General features: G+C 37.8%; 1 protein-coding gene across 1 annotated transcript in view; it reads right to left on the bottom strand.

Annotated features, from left to right (window-relative positions):
• Positions 1–2199: 2199 nt before the first annotated feature.
• Positions 2200–25002, bottom strand: part of tead1a (TEA domain family member 1a) — a 70456-nt gene continuing 47653 nt past the window's right edge. Inside the window, exons 4-13 of the mRNA XM_053631407.1 lie at positions 20116–20180; positions 19549–19611; positions 14282–14416; positions 12644–12684; positions 12226–12281; positions 12008–12132; positions 8584–8754; positions 5403–5543; positions 4700–4852; positions 2200–2868 (exon numbers count right to left, since the gene is read on the bottom strand). Coding sequence (XP_053487382.1) covers positions 2755–2868; positions 4700–4852; positions 5403–5543; positions 8584–8754; positions 12008–12132; positions 12226–12281; positions 12644–12684; positions 14282–14416; positions 19549–19611; positions 20116–20180 — 1064 coding nt within the window. The 3' untranslated portion in view covers positions 2200–2754. The remainder of the gene's footprint in view (positions 2869–4699; positions 4853–5402; positions 5544–8583; positions 8755–12007; positions 12133–12225; positions 12282–12643; positions 12685–14281; positions 14417–19548; positions 19612–20115; positions 20181–25002) is intronic.

The raw sequence follows: 25002 nt of genomic DNA, 5'->3' as shown, positions 1-25002 counted from the left end.
AAATATAGCCTCCAAAGCCACGCCCTCAAAACACACATACACACACACACACACACATCTACAGTGAGGGAAAAAAGTATTTGATCCCCTGCTGATTTTGTATGTTTACCCACTGACAAAGAAATGATCAGTCTATAACTTTAATGGTAGATTTATTTGAACAGTGAGAGACAGAATAACAACAAAAAAATCCAGAAAAACGCACATCAAAAATGTTATAAATTGATTTGCATTTTAATGAGGGAAATAAGTATTTGACCCCTCTGCAAAACATGACTTAGTACTTGGTTTAAAAACCCTTGTTGGCAATCACAGAGGTCAGACGTTTCTTGTAGTTGGCCACCAGGTTTGCACACATCTCAGGAGGGATTTTGTCCCACTCCTCTTTGCAGATCTTCTCCAAATCATTAAGGTTTCGAGGCTGACGTTTGGCAACTCGAACCTTCAGCTCTCTCCACAGATTTTCTATGGGATTAAGGTCTGGAGACTGCCTAGGTCACTCCAGGACCTTAATGTGCTTCTTCTTGAGCCACTCCTTTGTTGCCTTGGCCATGTGTTTTGGGTCATTGTCATGCTGGAATATCCATCCACGACCCATTTTCAATGCCCTGTCTGAGGGAAGGAGGTTTTCACCCAAGATTTGACGGTACATGGCCCCGTCCATCGTCCCTTTGATGCGGTGAAGTTGTCCTGTCCCCTTAGCAGAAAAAAAACCCCAAAGCATAATGTTTCCACCTCCATGTTTGACGGTGGGGATGGTGTTCCAGGGGTCATAGGCAGCATTCCTCCTCCTCCAAACACGGCGAGTTGAGTTGATGCCAAAGAGCTCCATTTTGGTCTCATCTGACCTCAACACTTTCACCCAGTTGTCCTCAGAATCATTCAGATGTTCATTGGCAAACTTCAGACGGGCATGTATATGTGTTTTCTTGAGCAGCGGACCTTGCGCGCGCTGCAGGATTTCAGTCCTTCACGGCGTAGTGTGTTACCAATTGTTTTCTTGGTGACTATGGTCCCAGCTGCCTTGAGATCATTGACAAGATCGTCCCGTGTAGTTCTGGGCTGATTCCTCACTGTTCTCATGATCAATGCAACTCCACGAGGTGAGATCTTGCATGGAACCCCAGGCCGAGGGAGATTGACAGTTCTTTTGTGCTTCTTCCATTTGCGAATAATCGCACCAACTGTTGTCCCCTTCTCACCAAGCTGCTTTGCAATGGTCTTGTAGCCCATTCCAGACTTGTGTAGGTCTACAGTCTTGTCCCTGACATCCTTGGAGAGCTCTTTGTTCTTGGCCATGGTGGAGAGTTTGGAATATGACTGATTGATTGCTTCTGTGGACAGGTGTCTTTTATACAGGTAACAAACTGATATTAGGAGCACTCCCTTTAAGAGTGTGCTCCTAATCTCAGCTCGTTACCTGTATAAAAGACACCTGGGAGCCAGAAATCTTTCTGATTGAGAGGGGGTCAAATACTTTTTTCCCTCATTAAAATGCAAATTAATTTATAAAATTTTTGACATGCGTTTTTCTGGATTTTTTTGTTGTTATTCTGTCTCTCACTGTTCAAATACAACTACCATTAAAATTATAGACTGATCATTTCTTTGTCAGTGGGCAAACGTACAAAATCAGCAGGGGATCAAATACTTTTTTCCCTCACTGTATGTCAAAAAAAATCTAAATGCAAGAGGTGGAGCTTTCTTAATAGGCAACATGATCGACAGGCACCCAAAGACCCGCCTTATGATCTTTTGGACGTTGTCGGTCCACGCCAACTGTTTTTTTTTCTTTGATTTACGGATCCCGGGACATAGTTTCGTAGACCATAGCTTCTGCTCGGACCAGATATTTTATTAATGACAGCTGATGGAATTTGAAGAACTTCACCAAATAGTACAAAATTTAAAATCATCACTGACCTCACCTTTAAAGCCATCAAACCTGCACCGTTTCACATGACTTGGCAATAAAAGCTTGTGGATTTTTGGCTTGTTTACTCATCTATAAAACAGCTTTGCAAATATTCAAGTGAAAACGTTAATATGTGATCAGGCTCCAGGTAAAAACATGAAAAATTAAAGGGATTTATCAGGGATTCCTAAACAATTAATAATAGTTAAAGATGCCGATCTTAATTGTGTTTTGTGTGGTATAAAATATTTGAATCCATTTTCTGTATACGCTTAACTTCAGTGTTAAACTCAAAACAGGACTACGATTTATTCAAGGGACAAAATGAGACATTACACTCGTCCTTTTAGAATAAGGAGTAAATTCTCTTGTACTAAAAAATACACAATATTCTTCAGTGACAGGATATCGGTATTAAATGAAAAATGTAACAAAACGTACCTCCGTTTCACCGTCACTCCCTGCACCCGTGCAGACCGAGAAAATACAGAACATTTAAGACAAAAATGTAGTCATTAGAGGCATCGTCCAGCTGTGACCGAGTGAAGCGGAGGGTTTATACGCACAGAGGCACAGCCGCTTCAGAGTTACGAGTTTATCACCGAGTGTAAAGTCTCTCTGAGCCGATCAGGACAGCAGCTCGTAGCGAATGCGCCACACGTCGTGCCTCAGTAGACACAAGAAGTGATGCGCTCTGGCTCTCTCTGACCAGCAGGGCAGCAGCTCAGTGTCTTTAGTGTGTGTGTGCGTGTGTGTGTGTGTGTGTGTGTGTGTGTGTGTGTGAGAGAGAGAGAGAGAGAGACAGAGAGAGTAAGAGAAAGAGAGGTTGAAGCGGCGTCTCATTCTTTGATTAGTCTGTAGATGTGATGCTGAGCTCCATGCTCACTGTTGGACACCTCGAACACACACGCCATGCACAGCAGCGTCTCCTGGGTTTCTCTGTTCGACACCACCTGCAGGACACACACCAACAGCAATACATCAACAAACACACACTCTTAAAGCCACGTGTAGCAGACGTGCATGCCCTGTTTCAACACTGAAGTTAAAATGCCCACAACACACTTGATTAGTCAGATGGTGTTGATTCATTTTCTATAACTGCAGCTCCAAGGCAAATCACAGGTTATTCATTTTAATGCACTCATTCTAACATAGTATCATTTCTATAGCAACAACTAACACACAAGGACTTGAATGGCGGACGATAGGGGTGATGACAAGAATATCGTATCATGATATTTTTACTTTTAATACACAATATGTATCACAATATTCAGTGGGGGGAAATAAGTATTGAACGCATCAACATTATTTTCAGTAAATATATTTCCAATGAGGCTATTCACATGAAATTTTCACCAGACATCAGTATTAACTCAAGAAATCCGGAAATATAAAGAATTCACAACATTAAAGTCCATAAATAAATTTATGTGTAATATAACTGTGTGTTTTTCCATTTTATTACACATAACTTAATTTATGGACTTTAATGTTTGGATTGCTTGAGTTAATACTGATGTCTGGTGAAAATTTCATGTGAATAACCTCAGTGGAAAAATATTTACTGAAAAACATGTTGATGCGTTCAATACTTATTTCCTCTACTGTATAGGTTTATTAACAATAAACAGTGCTATATTTAAAAAAAAAAAAAAAAAGAAAGAAACTACAGAAAAAGTTATATACAACATCCAGAAAAAGAAATAACTTGTATAAAAAGTATGTAATAATAAAAACAATACATCTTTTAAATGTTTTAAAATAAAAAGATTTTGAATAATCCAATAAAAAAACAACACTAGTTTAACCTGAAAAGTATGGAAAAGATAATACATTCTAATCATTTTAAGTAATTCTAATAATAAATGAAAACTATAGCATAATAAATAAGTCACTTTAACCTGAGAAGTATAAAAAAATTAACAACGTTTATTTTACAATTTATCAGAATGATTTTTTAAACTATACTTTTCAGTTTAAAGTAGTTTATTTATTTTTAATTTATTCTTTTTTTTTCATTTTTAGGTAAATCTTTAAATGTATTATTAGAATTCATCAGAATTATGAAAAATTTAGCAGGTTATCCTGCAGATTTAGCAGGTTTATATTTATAAATGGTTAATAAAAATGATAGATGCTGATCTTTAAGGGGTTAAATAGTTTTTTGGTCTTTTTTTAAAAAAAAGTGGTATAAAATATTAACCCTTTCATGCAAGGTGTCCACACTTATGACCAGTCAAATTAAAACTTTAAAAAAAATAAAATAAAAAAAAAAGGAAAATATAAACTCCAATCAGAATATTAAAAAAAAAAGTTAGAAAAAAACATCACAACACCTGTGTTATTTTAGAAAAGTGAAAATATCTCAGATCTTGTACAAAAAAAATGAATACGATGTTGATGTTATGTGGTCATATCGCCCAGCCCTAGCAGACACCCCGCGTAATCAGATAAAAGATATTAATAATTAATAGACATAAATGTGCTGTTATTTCCGAGAGAAAAATGTTGAGATGGTAAAGTTCTCTGTGAGGAGATGCTTATTCAGCATATTTAGAAGGAGTCTCCAGTGTCAGAGCTTTCTAACAGTCAGAGGTAAAGCTCTAACGTTAAAAAGTTTTCCACCAAACTTTGATTTTTGTGGTTTCTCATGACATGACAAGCCGCATTTAAAAAAAAAAAAAAATCCTAGCTTTAAAAAGAAGGCGTGTAAAGAAGCAGTGTAGAGAGGAGTGTTAGGTGGAGTGTAAGGATGAGAGTGAGGATGTGGAGGTTTACCAGCAGGATGGTGAAGTTCTCTAACACGCTGTTCATCATGTACTTCTCAGGCAGGTGCTTGAGCTTGTGGATGAAGTTGATCATGTATTCGCACATGGGTGAGCGGTTTATTTTGTACACAAAGCGGCCGTTCTCGAAGCGTGCGTACTCCGTCTGCACGGGGGGGAAAAAGAGGATTATTGCAGAAGAAGAATTCCCTGATGGCTGTGCAACAACAACACCAAAAATATACACATTCTACACCAAAAGTGCTATGCTGCTGAACAACTCAAGACTAAATGAATCTGAATTTGAAGGTTCAATTCTGTATTTTGTATATATCAAACCATAAAGGTTTGACCCTCAACTTTAACATATTAATAACATGTACTCACTTCTTAAGGAAAAATAAATAATATAATTGTATAATTGCAAGGTCAAACTATGAAGACTGAATATAATGTAAAAATTTTTTTTTCGTTTTTCATACCATAGTCCCTGGGATTTGATGTGAAGTGGAATAATAAAATACAATAACTGAAGTTATATTTATTATGTATACATTTTTCGTACATGCAATACATGCTAGTGTTGTAAACAATCAATCCTAATTAATAAATAAAACTCCCATTAAAGAGGTGAACTAACCTGTGTACTTTGAGCTATTTTGAGAGTTGTAAGTGTGTTAATTCATCAACAGAACGTGTTAATGAATATCTCTCACCTCCACTTTCTCTACCACCTGCTTCCCAAAGGAACACACTTTAGTAGAGCAGGTGATGGTCATGTTATCTGGACTCTCGTACTGACTGGTCACACCGTAGAACGCACCCGAATCCTCCTGGACCTTACAGTTCAGGTCCGCCTGAGGAAATCAAACACGTTGTCATGGAGGTTTTGGAGAAAATCTATACAGTTTACCGAACAGAAAATGTTCCTGCTCTCTAAATTAGACCACCAGAGTGAAATGACGTGTTAATCTATTTGTTCATCAATTAGTTTTCAAATGAACTGTGTTGTGGTATGACCTGCATAAGTTTACACACCCATAAAAATGGCATTTCTGACAGAATTGTTGGCCTGTAAACTGTAACACATTAATGCTGCATTCAACTTGTAACTCGGAAATTCTGATCTAAGACTAGAAATAAAAAAAACACTCCCGCAACTCGGAATTCAAACTCAGGACGGTCTCCTCAACTCCGAGTTCAGCAAGTGACGTCAAATCAACATGACTGCTCACAGCATCAACAGTAAACAAAGTCGCACTTCTTATCTTTAATTCACTGAGTTATCCTGAGTTGTATATACAAGTATTTGCTTTAGCTCAATCAACATACGGACATATTCCCTTGTTCAATCTATAACACTGGCTCTACACGTCACTGTCTGGACAAAGTAAATATACATCTCTCATCACAGTTAGCTCGATAGATTGTTGCTAACAAAAGACGGACATGGAGTCATCTGTGTTTTCCCCCCACTTTGTAGCGTGAACGTACAGAGGTTGAAAATGACGTCGTTTCGAATTTCGACTTCCCACTTCTGTAGCAATGTAGCGTTAGATGTTTCTACCGTTCTGAGCATGTAATGTAATGAGTGTTACTCTCCAGAGAGAGGTGCCAGAGGTGGAGAGAAAGCAAAGAAACAAGTTAGAGAACACAAAGAAATAATGAGAGAGAGAGAGTGAGAGCGTGTGTGTGTGTGTGTGTGTGTACACGTGTTGGTCTCCAGGTCCCTGATCTGCAGCACCTGTGGCCCAGAAAGGCAGGTGTTTAAACAAAGGCGTGTATACGGCCTACAGTGTGATGCCTGCAGCTCTTCACTCCCCACACACACAGTGCTGAAAAAGTGCACACAGCTTTCATCCAGCTCTGATTCTCACCCACACATCAGATACTACAAAATAATTCAATAACACTGAGGCAAAAACAATATCCTGATACCTTCGGCATTTTATTACAATAAAAAACAACACAATCCCACAAACAAATATAAAATGGAGGTAAAACAGAGGCAAATGAAAGTACATAAAATCATATAGAATTGGAAGTTATGATGAAAATACTGTATACAGGATGTTAATGCGAGCTATACGATATTTTATAACTTTATACCACAGCACTGTTGAATTTTAAATTCTGATTGGTCAGAAGTTGTTTAGTTACCTATAACAGCAGCTCTGACAATAAAACTCACAAATATATAATAATGCTCTCCTAATAAGTTATTGTTTCTATGGTAACAGCTTAAACAGGGGCTTGTATATCGGCCTTTCTTCAGAAACAGATGTTAAGATCATGTGTAACTGTTGATACGGTGATGTTTTTTTTTTCTGAGGAGATGTTTATTCATTTATGGAAGGAGTCTCCGGCGTTAAGTTTTCTGACACGGCTTTTCGGTTTCTCAGTAACAGAATAAGCTGCATTTTTTGGTCTTATCGATGTCACAACAACAACAAAAAAAGAGAAAGTCTGGTAAGAGAAAGTTAGCTATGATAACGAAAGTGATAACAGGAAGTAATTTGTTTCTCACACGTTCCACAACATTAACTGAAACTATAAAGGGATAAAAGGCATGATGTCAAACTTTAATAAGTAGAAAAAGTGTTAGTGTTGACAAACTGCGGTGGCTTAAGAGGAACAGAAAACACTTTCTGACGTGCTGCTAAAGAAAAATCAATTTTGGAGCGGTATCAGTAACCCCACGTAACAGTTAATGTCCGTTAATGTCCTTACTTAGGATGTTGAATGTGTGTATATATATATATATATATATATATATATATATATATATATATATATATATATATAAAACAAATGTAAGTGTTTAAATAGTATTCTTATCATAATAATATACTAATTATTATATGTATATTATATTAATTCATAAACATGCATATTATATGAATAATTACTATGTATAATGTGTTTATTATGCTTTACAATAATTATAAGGAATTATTCTTTAATTATAAGGATTATTATTCATCAGTAACGATGAAATAATTACAACAGTGTCTAATTACCTGATTATAATTTGTGCGATAGTGCCTGTGAGTAACGCTGAATTTTAATTTTTACAGAAATACAAACTAGTGTGTGAGAGAGTGATTCGGACTGATTTAATTATTATTTATTTATTGTTCTTGTTGTCAAGGAAGCCCTAACAGGCCATGAATTATTTTTCTTTCTTGTTTTCTCGTGATGATGAATTAATTTCCTTGTGATCTCGAGATAACAACATGCTGTTTTTATTGATCTGGGGACAGCAAAAGCTTAGTGCGACCCCGAAGCATCACGGATGAACAAATTAGTTTTTATTTTGCTCAGGGACTGACTCAAGCTGAAATAGCTTGGTGACTGATAACTTCCACATTAGTGTTCCACACTTGAGAAGGAAGCTGTCAAGTGTACAACTTTAGCGTCGAAGACAATATAGCGACCCTGGTTCTCCTCTGGATCATCTCTCTCTTAATGCGGAGATAAAGTGCATCTCTATGGCAGGTAATTATTACATTTATGATGGAGACGCCAACGTGCATGCAACACCAGTCCCATTTGCAAGGTGCGAGATTTTCTTGTGATAAAATTATGTCGTGAGAAAACAACTTTTTGTTATGGGGAGATCATGAGAAAATTAAGTTTAGATTACAAGAAAACAAAAGAAAAAATAATAATAATGCGTGGCCTCTTAGGGTTTCCGTATGTTGCTAAGGATCATTGGCGCTTTAACAAAATGGATAACTTTCAGCTAGTTAGACCTTGAAAATATTAAAAATATAAAGACTGGACCTATGAAAATATTATTTAAAAAAAAAGAGCATTGTATGAGCACTGAAGTCCGCTGTAGCCATGCTATAATGTGTGTAGCTCTAATATGCGGAAAGGATTTAATGGACTCACCCAGAACTTGACTAAGAAGAAGGCATTCTGTGGCCCTTTCCCAAAAAGCTCCTTGAGGCCTCCTTTCTTCTCAGGGAACTTATCGTAGATCTGGCGAATGTCCACTGACTCCAGCAGCGGGTCGCTGTATGAGTGGCTCGTCTGGCTGATGTGTACAAACAGGTGCTTGTACTGCCGTGAACCCACATAAATATACTGCTGTCAGACTCTCATCAAGTACAGTATTACTGTCAATATTACTGTCAGGTAAAGTGTTACTGCAAATGTTACATGAATCATCAATGTAGGTTATAGCAGGTTATTGATTTTGAGGTAGTCAGATGTACGGCTGGGCGATGTTACATCTATATCATGATAAATAGACTTTTCTGAGATATCATGGATCATTGCAATATATATATATATATATATATATATATATATATATATATATATATATATAATTACTATAAAACTATAAAACTAACTGGAGGCAGCTGAAGTTAAAATTTTAAAATTTCAAGTTAAAATTTATTTAAACTAAAAAAAACCCTCATTTTTTTTAACTTTTACACTTTCACTTAAATATTTTTCTCTTTTTTTTTTTCAATTTAAAAAGTCTTTTTTAATTCATATTTTTTTTAAATATGAAAACTGAAAGTACATTTGTTAAAGTTTTCCCAAATAATAATTTGAGTAATTTCTTTTTTTTTTAATTATCTGATTTCTGAGTTGAAATTACTGTGTTGTAAGAATTAACGTGGGCCGAACGTCATCTTTCAAAACACAATGCAAAGTAATTATCTACCACTGCGTTTTTCCCCCAACCCTATATTCAGACAAAATGATTCCAGACAACTATTATGCCTCAGCTTTGACTCCATGTACTTAGACTGAAATGTATTGTTGTTGCTACGTGAAAAGTGAATCGTGAATACAAATCATTTTTATTTTTCTTCTGGGCATGTTAGATGAATAGCTGCTGTCTCACAAGATCAGAGGGGGAAAAAAACAGGGTCATAGAAGTGCTGCCAAAGTGACGGATCACTCAGGTCTGCTGTGGGAGAAGGAGGGGAATGAACAGCGCTCACAGCACAGAAACACAAAGCTTGTCGATACACTACACGATCCTGGCTCTAAGCAAGCAAGAGGATGTGCTCTGTTTTTTGGTTTTGTGATTTGGAAAAAGAGACACTTGGTGTCGACTTTGGTATTGCTGAGATGCTCAACATAAAACGGGAGCGTTTCAGGTCAGAGATACGGGTTTAGTTCTGTATGACAGAGGTTTAGCAGGTAGGGTCGGTACCTTGAGGACTAGCAGGCTATTTCACTGCAGTATTCTCCTAAAGTGCTGCTTTCAGTTTCATGCTTTGCTTGCCTTAGCACATTTCATTTCATTTATCTTGAAGTTAAAATGAATCAAATTAAACAAACGAAAACTGCCACTACGAGTCGATAAACTCCTACAAATTTAAAACGCTGGACCAAAGAAAATAGTTTCAACATAGGCTTAAAGTTAGCTATAACTTAAAATTTACACTTACCAATGAGTGGCTTGCTTTTTTTTTTTGGTCCATCTTTAAAATCAAAACTCAAAGCATTGTATGTTGAATTCTCGAATCTGATTGGTCAGTAGGTGTGTATTATTTTTTGTATAACCGCACGGCTTGGACAGTAGTTCTGACCGGACGTAAACAATGGGTTTATATTAATGTGCTTGTTTTACATTATATGTTACTGTTTCTATAGTAACGGCTTATACACAGGGACTTGTATGGCAGATGCTCCACATAATCCAAGTCTAATAATAAACAGATTTTTTCAACAAATTGTTTCACAAATTAAAACAAATAAACACTGATGGGTTGAAGTTTTTTGTTTATGTCAATGTAACATTTATGGAAGGAGTCTCCAGTGTCAGCACTTTGTAATAATCACAATGCTCTGTAAAGACCTCAGGAAAGAGGAGTTTACACTTCGGTAAAATGACAATTATTCATTCATTTATGGCATTTGGTAGACGCTCTTATCCAGAGCGACTTACATTTATCTCAGTGATAACAGGAACACTTGTCTCACAGATGCTGCATAACATAAATGTAAATATCCATCCATCTTCTATACCACTTATCCTTCCTTCAGGGTCACGGGGAAACCTGGAGCCTATCCCAGGGAGCATGGGGCACAAGGCGGGGTACACCCTGGACAGGGTGCCAATCTATCGCAGGGCACAATCACATACACATTCATACACTATGGACACTTTGGACATGCCAATCAGCCTACCATGCATGTCTTTGAACTGGGGGAGGAAACCCCCGCAGCACGTGGAGAACATGCAAACTCCGCACACACAGGGCCACGGTGGGAATCGAACCCCCGACTCTGGAGGTGTGAGGCGAACGTGCTAACCACTAAGCCACCGTGCGCCATAAATGTAAATATAAACTGATAAAAACCGCAATATATCAGTCGTTAATGAAATAAACATTGTAGTCTTTAGCAAATCGCTGTGGTATAAGTGGAATAACACACTTCACCAGACTCTGCGTTTTATATATAAGAAAATAATCCACTTTGGGGTTTGTGTCAGGTGTATCATACCAGGTGTATCATATCTGTGACTGTATGCAGCGGTTTAGAGCAGAATATTTATATTTTAAATATAGAAATTTGTACAGCATTTTGATCATTAGATTTTTTAAATGTGCTTTATAAAGAAAATTTATATAAACTTTTAAATATATACTTACTTACTGTGTAAAATCTGTTTCGTTCACGTTAATGTTAAGTAAGGAATAATAGACTCCAGATTGTGCGGTTATAGGAAAACAGTCCATGCTACGGTGGTGTGATATGATGCAAAGCGCTGTTTAATTCATTATTATACAACAGTTCGTTCTGGCCCACTAATTTGATTGGATAAGCAGCGTTCCAAAAGTGCTCCCATTTAGTATAACTGCACTGGGACGCTTCACTGTTTGTAACATACTGTTCACCACGTAAAATTCCACTTCTAGGACCAGTCCCACAGACACAGTTACTACAGTAGAGTTAGTGACATCATCAGCAGACACGGCAAATGATGAATAAATAAAATAAAAGTATTTGTTTTTACAACTTTTGACTTGAAATACGAAAGCTTGTCAGATGAAGATGAAAAGAAAGATGCAAAGCAAATTTCACTGCGTCCGCCTTTAACGGGAATATACAAATCGTTGTCGGTCCGATGAGCAGCGAGCTATGTCAGGCCTCTAGCCAATGGGCTTCTTCAGGATCTATTTGCGTTCACGGAGTGAAAATAAACAAACCGTTTGGCCATTTTGTGTCCGAAATGACGGTTACTCGATATTCATTTCTTGTTTATAGAACCGTTTATAGAATGCGTGACTTGCCATTCATCAAAGCAACCTTAAACTAACTGCTCACAATTGATGGTACTTACAGACTCTGGGTCTCTCTCCTGCTCCAGGAATGAGGAGAACTCGATGAGTCGCAGCTTGCTCGTGCCGATGGAGCGTCCCTGCCATGCTGGAGGAGTGGTTGCAGGAGCTCTGGGAGGTTCGTAACCTGTAAACGCAAGAACTGGTCTGAGTGTCTGTCATCATCCTTCTACACAAACTGATTTACGGTGTAATGAAATCTTCAAATGTTACAACGTACCTGATAATGCCGTGGCAGCCTGAATGGGGTAGGCCTGCTGTGTAAACGGCTTAATGCTGAGGAAACAGACGACAGTGCAGTCAGTGCAATCTTCACCATTGACTAAACTCTAAATAAGGACTCACCACACTTTTTAGTGTCAAACTAGGCATCAGTCTTTGTCTGAGAACGTGAAGTTCCTAAACCTGAACACCCCCTAACGTGATTTTAAACCAATAATAAATAACATTAGACCACATTGCTGTTGAATTCTCAAATTTGATTACCTCCAAGGCGAGAAGGTTAAAAATCTAAAAAGCAAGTCTAAGTTTAGGGGTATTTTGGAGCTCCGGTCAGAAATATAAACAATGTACATGCCTGTTCTGGTTTTCAAAGACACATGATGTACTGTAAGTTAAGAGTTAAGGGCTTTACTCACTCTTGTGAGGATCCAGGATGGCCCGTCGGCAGCTGCCAAAACTACAACCGGAACAAACAAACAGAAAAACATTCTCGCTAAACAAAGCAGCAGAACAAAACCTGGCTACGCTCTCAAAGCAGACGTGCCGTTATTTATCATGTGGATTCTCAGTGGAAATGCAGAGCTGGTGTGTAGCTTTGTGCTGCTGGGCTTCTGGGCAGAACTTTAAACGAAATACTGCAGTGTTTTTCAACCTAATCTCTATTCACTGCATCTGTAGTGTATACGTGATTACCATAGACAAGAATTTTAACATGAATCTCTGTAAAGAGAAAAGAACCAGTAACCTGTTTCCTCCAAACTCACTTCTAATGGAAGTGTGATGGAAGATGTTGGAAAAACAACAAACTCTTGCTACAGCAAAATGCATAATTCTGTAGGACCTGTTTAGTCAGTGTTGAAATCTAGCAACATTGCCAATGATCCCATAGACAAATAACTGATCTCCACCGTTCCCAAAGAACAATCACTGAACACCACTCTTCCAAAAGAACAAATCACTGATCAGCATTATTCCGAAGGAACAATCCCTGATCACCACTGTTCCCAATGACCAAATGCTGATCACTATTGTTTCCAAATGACCAACCACTAATCACTATTGTTTCCCAACGACCAATCACTGATTCCTATTGGTCCCAAGAACAAATCACTGATCACCAATGTTCCCAAAGACCAATCACAATTTTTATTGAAGGAAAACAACATCTGCTCTTAGACATCAATTATGAATCACTTTTGTTCCCAAAGAACAATCACTGATCACCACTGTTCCAAAAGAGCAAATCACTGATCACCACTGTTCCAAAAGAGCAAATCACTGATCACCACTGTTCCAAAAGAGCAAATCACTGATAACCACTGTTCCAAAAGAACAAATCACTGATCACCACCGTTCCCAAAGAACAAATCACTGATCACCACCGTTCCAAAAGAACAAATCACTGATCACCACCGTTCCAAAAGAACAAATCACTGATCACCACCGTTCCCAAAGAACAAATCACTGATCACCACCGTTCCCAAAGAACAAATCACTGATCACCACCGTTCCAAAAGAACAATCACTGAACACCACTGTTCCAAAAGAACAAATCACTGATCACCACTGTTCCAAAAGAACAAATCACTGATCACCACTGTTCCAAAAGAACAAATCACTGATCACCACTGTTCCAAAAGAACAAATCCCTGATCACCACTGTTCCAAAAGAACAAATCCCTGATCACCATTATTCCGAAGGAACAATCCCTGATCATTATTGGTCCCAAGAACAAATCACTGATCACCAATGTTCCCAAAGACCAATCACCATTTTTACTGAAGGAATACAACATCTGCTCTTAGACATCAATTATGAAAAGTTTCTAAAGTTCTTTTCAAATTACAGTGAAATACAACAAAATTCCTATTTGTAGAAATCCCACATACACTACAGATGCAGTAGCTGGAGATTAGGTTGAAAAACGGTGGAGTATTCCTTTAAAGTACTGCCCAGTAACACACCAGCACAAAGCTCCTGTAAATCCTTGTTCATTGTGTTAATGTTTTAGGATGTTTTATGGGGTGTTTAGCGTGTTTTCGGTGTCTCTTACCCCCGGTGCTGCAGGGAAGCTGGGCTGAGGGAGGCCTGCCAGACCCAGTTTACTGTGAATGGCCGTGGCCGACACGATCTGAGCAGAAGACATGGCCGCCATGCTCTGGAGCGCTTTGTCCTTCACGCTTTGATCCTACAGCGGCACAGGAAAAGGCTTCAGCCAGAGCGAGCAAGCATGTGTGTGTGTGTGTGTGTGTGTGTGTGTGTGTGTGTGTGTGTGTAATGCCGTGAGGGATGCAGCAGAAACAGCTATCGACAGAACACACACGCCGCATGCAGAGACAGGAAAGGGAGCGGGCATGCGTTCAATTCACCAGAGGGCCAACTCAGCACAATTTCATACTGTTCCCAATAACATCTCTGCACTGTATCCAAAAATAAAAGCCGTGGAGGATTTATATAAGAATAAAGACAGTTCTAGTTGTGTTGGAAGTTCACTGCACTGAGTAATACAGAACAGATCTGTACCGCTGAAATGCCGTATTTTACAAGAAAAATCCAGCAGTTCTCAGACACAGACATGCACCCTGAAGCATTAAAGAGAAAATTCACCCATTCATGCTTTCCTCTTTATTCAGCTGTAAATGCCTGACAGTGGATATTAAGGCCAGAGGTACTTTAGTCCATTATCAGTGAGACTGAGTGCAGCCTGGTGTGTTATACAGACATTAAAGCAGAGCACAGACAGCTGGAGCACATCACGGCCATCATGAGAAAACCTCCGAACTCTACACTTTTTTTTTTTAAACAAAGCGAAGTACTATTGCTGTTTTTTGTTTCTTTTTCCCGCCATCAGTCAATGCACATCCCATAGGAATTCTGTTGGTTTTGTATTCATAATACTTAAACAACAAAAAACCAAAACTATAATAAGTAAGGAATATGTGGAATATGAGGAGGATGGGTTTCCTTCTGAGTCTGGTTCCTCTCAAGGTTTCTTCCTCATATCATCTCAGGGAGTTTTTTTCTCACCACCGTCGCCTCTGGCTTGCTCATTAGAGATAAATTTATACATTTAAAATCAATATTATGAATTTATATATTTCTGTAAAGCTGCTTTGGGACAGTTAAAAGCACTATACTTGTATATAAGCAACATTATACATTATATTATATATATGTATGTATATTTATATGTATATATATATGTATGTGTATGTATATATATATATATATATATATATATATATATATATATATATATATATATATATATATATATATATATATGTGTGTGTGTGTGTGTGTTCTATAACAAACGGGAGATGTGATGTGGAGTTACTTTTATAGCATCACCGTCGACTAGGGTTTGATGTACTGAAAGTGAAACAGCAAAACTGGCACTGGCACTATTCTGTTTTGGGCAAATCAAACACTTTCATTTGATAGATGAAAGCGAAAAAACATGGACAATATTTCACAGTCTGGGGGTAAAAGAAATCTACCGCCGTCACAGTTAAACCGTGTCCAATTCACATCATTTTGCTGCATTCGTATTATATCCAAAAGCTGGAGCTCAGAATTGTGTCATTTTCGACTTCGTTCAAGCTACAAAGCGGGAAGAAAAACACAGATGCCTCCATGTTCGTCTTTTTTTTTTAGCAACAAACTACGATGAGTGATGTATATTTATTTCCTCAAAACAGTGAACTGTATAGTCAGGGTTATGGATTTAACAAGGGAATATGCCTGTGTGTTGCTTGATCTAAAGCAAATATTTGTATATGGAGCATTTTCAGGTATTAAGTGTTACTGTGTTTACTGATGATGCTGTGAGCCGCCATGTTGATTTGACATCACTTGCTGAACTCAGACTTGTATTGAATTCCTGAGTAGGAGTTGAGGGAGTGTTTTCTTTGTTTTTTTTTCCTGGTCAGAGGTTGGGAATTATGAGTTACTGCCTCTAGTAGAAATCACTGCTGCTCTGTGACGTTGCGTCGCAATCGGTGTGAGCGCGAGGCACTGTAAATATGCTGTTTATGTTCATATCATAAATATCAACCCTTCCTTTCTCTCTCTCGAGGTTTTCTCGCAGCAATAGGAGCGTTTAGACAGAGCTGGAGCTCGAGCATGCTGTCCCAACGCTGCACATCAGTATACAGCAGACCCAAAGCCGCCCCTGTCCACACCTACAGAACATTTCCAGCCCGAACAGCAAAGCACCGGCGCACAGCAGGAGGAGGAGGAGGAGGAGGAATACTCACCAAATTAGTGACCTGCGCACAAACAGAGGCTCCTTTTAATAACACTGATCTCAGGAAGACAAAGTTCGAGACTTGTTTCCGAAAAGTAGTCCAGGATTAAAGTCGATATTCTGGATGATGACATTAACAGGGCCACTTTTTGCAAAATTATACCCAGATCAGATTGTAGAAGTTTAAAGTCTCTGCATTGTCACGTTCTATACCGTGATGTCTGATTATGTCACGGTCAGACACTTAATCTGGTGGAAATGTGGGCCATGGAGTGCTTAGCTGACGGATTCAGTTAGAGTTGGTTCAGTGTTTCTGTAAGGACAGAAAGCTTTGCGTAGAAAAAGTGTCATTAACTAATTAATAAGGAACTAGGTTAGGAATTCACAAAGATCATTTCTGAGAGTCACGGACAATCATGACGCACAGTTTAGTGAACACATTTGTGCTAATTGCCTTTTCTAGTTGAGCAATGCATTCAATTCAATTGACAATTGTCCCCTGCCATGAAACGTCATTCAATAGACAAGATGTGTTTGGCATCCAAAGACTATGAGGCTAATGCCGCTTGTAACTATTGATCCAGCATAATGTAACCTAATCCCTAATTACACTCCAACAAATATAGAAATAAACGTCACAGAGCTAAAAACAGCCGGAGCTCGGTCTTGAAGCCGAATTCTTCCTCAGCACATAGTATGGTGTCAGTCCGCACAAATAAATAAATAAATCAAATTTACTCAAGGTAGGAGGTGTGGCCTAAAGTTAGAAAGTCGGTTTGCATATTAAAAGGGATTGGGATGATAATGTAGTTTCATGTTGATTCTTAAACGCATTTTTACACCGAAACAGTGCTATATGTTTCTTGTTAGCAACATTAGCCTTGTAAATCCAGCGCAAAACCAAAGAAGCAATACGTCAGAAAAACAAACAGCACAAATAAACAAACAAACAAACAAACAAACAAACAAACATGCCTTTTCCTACAGAACACAGCCATGCTATAGTTCTCAGTGTGTGCTAAAAGTGTGGTCAGCGTCTTGGTCAGTTCCATCAATTCGCCATCAGTTCTGTAGATCATTGTATAAACTGTCTTGGTGAACAGCTGAAGTGCTGCCTGTGGTGAGCTGACTGAACTGAACGGACTGAAACGGAACTGATCAGTGAAAATGCGGCTTTCGGACAGCGCAAACAGACGGCATGTTAAAAAGCTGATTAAAGTGACAGAGTTAGATTTCATTAACAGTTTGCAGAAGATGTAATGAAATGGTGTTAGTAATGTATACAGAGTCTAACAGCTCACAGTGGTCAGTTAAAGTGTTAATTGGGACGTCAACTGGTTACATTACAAATGACATCATCAGTCTTGCGTCCTCATTTGTTAAAGCTGCACTAAGTGTTTCTAGCTTTTTTTTTTTTTAAACTGTGACCCACAATGCTATAGATCTGGCTATTTTCATTTCTGGTTAAATAAGCAGACATAAGCAGTTTTTTTTTGTACAGCAGCAGCAGTGGAGATTTCTACGGTAAGGACACAGCTTGTCTGTGTTTTCATTGTCTGTGCAATTCACTTCAGAAGATATAGAGGACTCTAAAACTTACAGATCACTCCTTTAAATCAGGCCTCCATAACACCAATAGGTTACTTTACCAGGAAAAAACACTAGCGCATATCAGAAGAGCAGACGCCTATTATTTTTCCCTCAGATTTGTCATGAAACGATAAAAAATCCTCTGTCGTGAGCGCTACTTAATAATCCAAAGACCGCAGTCACGCCTTCTTGTATTCTCTCGTCTCGTGAGGCTGAGGCTTTCAATGCAAGACTAAAGGCAGATGTTGAATTGCACACGTTTATGAGAAACACACACTCTTAAAGGTATTTAAAGGTAAATTTAGCTTTAAACTGGTTTATACCACAGTGAATTCTGAATCATGAATTCTCAAATCAAATAAACTACATTCCAGATCATCCAGTGCTAACCGTCTCCATATTTCACGTATGAAACTTAAAGATCTGAACAAATTATCATTATCCATTTCTCATCAAAATAAAAAAACAAACAAAATTTTCCCACTTCAGCTTTGAACTAGTTTTTATTATTTGACTTACTTTTAAGTTACTTTTACATTACTTTGATATATGATCTGTATTTATTATACTTGTATACACTTATGATATTTTATATTGTTATTATTTTCTTCATCACTGCTGTTATTTATTGCATTATTTGTCATTTTATTTTTTTATTTTTTGACCTTTTGTTTAGCTGTTTTTCTGTTTTTGCATTTTTAATGTATAAGGTACTATATAAATAAAGTTTATTATTACTATTATTACTAGTAGTAGTAGTAGTAGTAGTAGTAGAGGAAGAATGCAACAGCTGTAGTTTTAAATCTGCACATCATAACATATTTGAAGTTTTTATTTACAACAACTGCCCTTAGACTTCCATTATAAGTGAGATTTCAGTAACTGCTTTACTGAGGAATGTGTTTAAAATCCTGTCGATGATAATCAAGCACACACTGCAAACATGGTTAATAGAGATAAACGCTAAAATACGCTAATACGAGTATTCCTTTAACGCCTAAAGAGCAGAAATAAACACGCTTCGTGTGCAATCATCAAGGAGAGAAATGTTTTCAGCTACTGATGTTTTGTATTTCAAAAGGATTGTATTCAAAAATTCAAGGACTTTTCCCGAGCAACATTCTTTTTTTTTTTTTTTAAATTTGTCTGAATTTGAATACACGGCAGTCCTCGTGTTTTATAAAACTGGCTTTGCCTTGGTAAGCAGTGTTCGTGTTAAAACAATTCATGTAGTGTGTTCTTACAAAGACTGGGTCCCCTCCAAAACAAACACACTGTTATGCAGAACAGGAAGGAAGCAGAGGACAGACAAACATGCGGGAGAAAAGAAGTTAGAGCCAGCAGCCGAGTACATTCTGAGCAACACACACACACACACACACACACAATGGGGATCTAGGTTACGTACAACCAAGTAGTAGGGCATCCACACACACACACACACACACACACACACACACACACGCAGTAAATACACATACCTTAAGTTTAGTGTGAAGCTCTCTGGATTTCCGCCGGGCCAGAACTTGAATGTGACTGGACACCTGCGCACACACGCACACACACACACACACACACACACTTAATGAAGCATTTCTATTTAACACACACCTTAACTGTAAGAGAAAAGATTAATACTGCATATAAAATCATTTATTTCTTCTGATTGGTCAGAAAGAGTTGATTCATTTTCTATAACAGCAGCTCTGTCAGTTGTCCTGGCTGTAATTCAAGTCTCAGGTTTATTTATATTAACGTGTTCTTTTTTATTCTGTTATCGTATTAGGACGTTTAAAAAACATTATTGTACTAAACCTTTCAGAAGTTAAGGTTAGGGGCAGGGGTCAATCTGTAGCCTTTCTTAGCTTCCATATAAAATCGAGTATAATATACCTACGGGCAGTTGGATGCGTTTTCAGTTTGTATATTTATAGAATCTGCATGGTAAAAGTGAAGCGCATTTCTTTTCTTTTGCATTAGGCAGTTGATTACTCCATTTAGAAGCAACATGGTCTTGTTGCCGTTAAACCGTTAACAAGCGCACCAACCTGCTTTCTCGTTCTTGTCTTTCCAGTCCTCAGTTTGATGTATCTGGCTATCAGTTCATTACGACCTTAAAAAAAGAGAGAGAAGAGGAAGAAGAATATACATAAGCAAAAGCCATGTGTAAAGTCACGTGCTGAGCTTCTCGGACTACATGCTCTGAAGATAATCAGAGTGAAAATTAAAAATGATTTCTCTAATGTTATTAAGATTTATACCTCATCGCTGTTGAATTCTCAGATCTGACTGCTCAGAAGGGTTTGATTAGTTTTAAGTTAAATTAATGCACTTGTTCTATGGTATGGTATCATTTCTATAGTAACAGCGAATTCACAGGAACAGATGACCTACACAATCTAAAACCGTAATAATAATAATAACAACAACAATAACAATAACAACAAAAATAATAACAACAACAACAACAACAACAACAATAATAATAATAGACAAATTATTAAAAATGTGTTGTCATTTAACAAAGAAAGACATTTTCAACCCTAACCCTAGGTGATGTTTATTTAACAGTTATTTAATAGGAAGGAGTCTCCAGTTTCAGTGCTTGATAACAGTTGGTATGTTTGCTGTCAAATTTACAGGTCACATGACACGCTGTGTGGTTGTTGTTTTTTTGTTACTTCAAGAGAGCCAGAAAAAAGAGAGGCTGAGTGTTTATATCTGCTAAACAGTAAGTGATAAGTGGATCAACATTATTTTTAACTTTTAACTATAAATGCATAGAAAGCACAATAAGTCATTCCTTAATATCACACCATACGGTTGTGGATTATTTTTCTTTAACAGCACACTGTATGTTTTATTAAGCATCAATCACCATAATGCAGGGGCTAAACCAGAAAACAGATATGCACATAAAACTGCACTTATACAGTAAAAGCTGTCACAGGTCTAACGGACAATTTTGAAGTCTCAGGACGTCAATGTGAGTTTAAAGATGCTTACAATCAGCAGTTGTCCCCTTTTCCAATGTGCCTGTACTGTCATTTACTACAGCCCAGGCATTCTCTATTGTTTCTTACACACACACACACACACACACACACACACACACACACACACACACACAGTGTACACATAACATCACAATACGGGTATTCATGTGTGGCCTACACTCAGATCAAAGGGCCACCCAATGGCCGGCTGTAAGCATGCTTACTACTGCATAATTCATTCTTTTCAGTTGCTTGAAAACACGCTCGGCCGGACTTGGCATGGCCGTGGAATAACTCAGAGAGAGCGAGACCGGGAGAATAAGACGTCACAGAAAGAAGGTGAGAAGAAAGGGTGAGCTGGAAGTACATACGAGGGGGGGATAAAACAGTTGAAAGGGTGCAGTGTTCACGGAGAGAAAAGTAAAGGACAAACTGCAGGCTTGCATCATTTACTCGTTGCACAATGAAAGTTTCAGCACAGTGTTTGTTATTTTGGTGCAAAAAAAACCCTTCACGTGGTTACATTTTGGTAAGATAGTGTCATTTTGATGTTTCCCTATATTGCCTGCAGCTTAATCACAAGCTCTAGGATTTTAACATCAAGACATTAAGTTACAGAGAAAAACAAATGGGAGAAAATCATTTTAACATTGCATTCCAATTCCACTGTGCGCTTCAATCTACACCCAAAACCTAATCTAAATCACGTACATGTAGTTTAACGTCCTTTGGTTCCTGACTGTATATTACTGAAAAACTCAAGGTTATGTTTGTCAAAACCTGATTTTTGTTGTTTTTATCTGTGAATACAGCCACAGCGACGTCCAACTGGTTTTCCCGGGCCGCCTCACATTGACACAGCAGCGGGGGAGTGCGACCAGAATAAATCCGACAATACTGGAGTTACAACTGCTTTCGATTCACTTAGGAAGCTTCTACTGTAAAATGAAAAATTTAAGTGCAGAATTTTGTGATTAAAAAATGACAGACATCCAAAAGCAATTGATTAAAGAAGTTTGCTAAAAGAGCAATTATACATAGTTACATGCACTTTGGACCCTGTCTGTAAAAGCTACTCATAATATAAGATAAAGCTTCTCTGTGTGTGTGTGTGTGTGTGCGTGTCTCACTTGAGGTAAAATGTCAAATGTCAAATAAAAGAAAAAAGAAAAAACCTAAATAACTGTAAAAAAAATAAAACAAGCTCAATTTGTCTAATTTGTAATCAGTCTGGCCTTGCTGAGACATAAAATGAACAGCTTTAGACTACGAAATACAATTATACATTGTTAGACATGTTCTCCTAAGAAAACCTTTAATGGTTCTCTAAAGATTCAAAGTAGATTCCTTTAATGAAGCTAAAACCTCTTAATTATCCACTAAACCCTTAAAGAACCCCTGAAAATAAATCCAGCAAAAACATTTACATTCACGATATGAAAGGAATTAAACACTTGGGGGTGTGTTGCTATGGGAAAATAATCACCAGCAGTGTGGTGAGCTGAAGCCGAATTACTACTCGGAAGCTGTGGATTTTACTATAACAGCATGTCCCAAAGTGTTTTATTCCTTCTGTATGACAGCAATTTGGGAACCATTAGAAATTAAATAATTTTTTTTTTATTAACAATTATTTATTTATTTTTTTTATCAATTTATAGCTATTTTTAATTCTGTGGAGCATGTACAGAAGGTTAAACATTTGTTTCCTCACTAAAATTAAAAAAATAAAAATATCTTAGAAAAAGCACCCCAAACAGTTAAATAAATAAAGGGTTCTTTGCTTTGTTCTTTGTGGGCAACCCGTAAAAGTACTACGCAGAACCATAAAACAGATTTTTAAGAGAAATTTGTAAATGTAGAATATGTTTAAAGCTAGTACTGCTATCCATCAAATTTTTTTTTTCACAAATTCTGTAGAGTTAATCATAATCTGAGTCCAATCATGCTTTTTCCAGTAACATAAGTACGCCCCCCCCCCACGCCACCCCTACCAAACTGATTCAAACCATCTGACATGCAACAATGCAAATAAATAAAACTAATGGCTTCCTTTTGAAAGGAAAGGTAGAGATGTAGTGTATGAGGTTCATTACAGGGTAAATATTATGACAAGAAGCAGTGGGTTTAAACATTGTAAGAGTGCTACAGTGATAGGTACGCCACATAAATAATGGTCAGAGATTTCAGAGGAAATTTTCCACACTAGCGTCACATCCAGACAGATGAGTTCGGCGAGTTACTGGAACCTGCAGAGGGTCGAAATGACTCAGAAATCTGATGAAATGCCAAACCCAGACTCTCTCTAAGCACTTAACACATCTGGACTCAAGAAAACGAGGCACAAAAGAGTTTCACAGAAAACCGACGGTCATATCAGAGTAAACGAGAACACGGTTAAACTGACCACCTAACGCCGCCATCGTGAACTGGAAAGGTTTGTGGAACGGTTTGGAATTCTGCAGTGAAAGAGTAAACGCTGCAGGTCGAGTCAGTGAAGGCGAAAGTGATGCAAAAGGAGTTCATCAAGTGTCAAAGCTCACACTGTTCAGAGTCTCAGGCTGACCCTGTTTGACCTTATTGTGTCTCACGTACGCAAGGAGAGCCTGGAGCTTATACGACTTCATTCTGTTACTCAGAATATCAAGGACGTCTGGAACGGAATTAGTTTGACAGCTTCATCAACAAATTGCCAAATGTTAATACCGTAATTTCCGGACTATAAGCCGCTATTTTTTTCACACGCTTTGAACACTGCGGCTTAAACAATGATGCGGCTAATTTATGGATTTTTACGGGCTAACGAGCTTACCAATGTAATTACCGAACAGGTCACAGTCGACCAATGAAACTGTTCGAATTAAGTCAAACGCACTCACACTAAATTCTTCAGATCAGTCATTTTGCGCTTCATGCACACACCCTTATCATGGAAAACACACGAAGAAATGCATATGATGCAGCTTTCAAGTTAAAGGCAATCGATCTGGCTGTCGAAGAAGGAAATAGCATGCGAGGAGCAACTTTTGCTCAAGTCTGCCAGTGGATCCTAACAGTGTGGAGCAGTGTCAAAAAATCTATCACCAGCGGGTTTCGAAAGGCTGGACTGCTGTGTGATGAAGAGGACAGCACGAGCTCAAGGGCGAATTTGCCTCGAGACGTAAGTGACATTGAGAGCGACAACAAAAGAGAGACTGAGGAAGTGTGTGACGAAGTACCGGTAATTCTGAGGCTGTTCAATTCCGACACTGAAGAAGACGACTTTAGTGGTTTTAGTGCGCAGGAGGAAGATGAAGATAGCGATCAATGACTTTTCCTGGTAGGCAACTGTATTTTTTATTTTTTTAACCAGCCGTGTTACAGGCACTGTTCGGAATAAAGCATTTACGGTACGCATTTAATTAAAAGTTTAAAAAAATCTCTGTGTAACATCTTTCTGTGTACATATCTCATGTTTACAACGTGGACACCTGCGGCTTATAGACAAGTGCGGCCTATATATGTACAAAAATTTTTTTCTTTTTAAAGTTAGTGGGTGCGGCTTATATTCAGGTGCGCTCAATAGTCCGAAAATTACGGTAAATAAGATAATAGTGGGTGTGGGGATTAGAGCTGTTTAAAAGTTTGCATCTGTTTTGTATGCAATATAATAACTCATTTGCCCATCCTTTAAACATATAAACCTGTAAACTGATTTAGATCCTCGGAGCAGCTTTTTTCTTTCGTGTGTAACATTTAAAAATTTTTTTTTTTTTAAAGACATCTCGGATCACATCTGAAGTCTGAAGACTACAATGGAAAATCTCATTTTCACACAATTCTTCCTTTGGTTTTTTGTGATTTTGCCTTATGCTTTGAATTGCTGTCTGGACACAAACATTTCTTTTTTAATTTTTTTTGGACTTTTTGTTGTGAATAAACAGCAAAATAGTTCCATCA

The sequence above is a fragment of the Ictalurus furcatus genome, chromosome 8 (assembly GCF_023375685.1).
Source record: "Ictalurus furcatus strain D&B chromosome 8, Billie_1.0, whole genome shotgun sequence".
Lineage (NCBI taxonomy): Eukaryota > Metazoa > Chordata > Actinopteri > Siluriformes > Ictaluridae > Ictalurus > Ictalurus furcatus.
The sequence above is the reverse complement of the archived record's forward strand: the minus strand, read 5'-3'. Positions and strand labels throughout refer to the sequence as shown.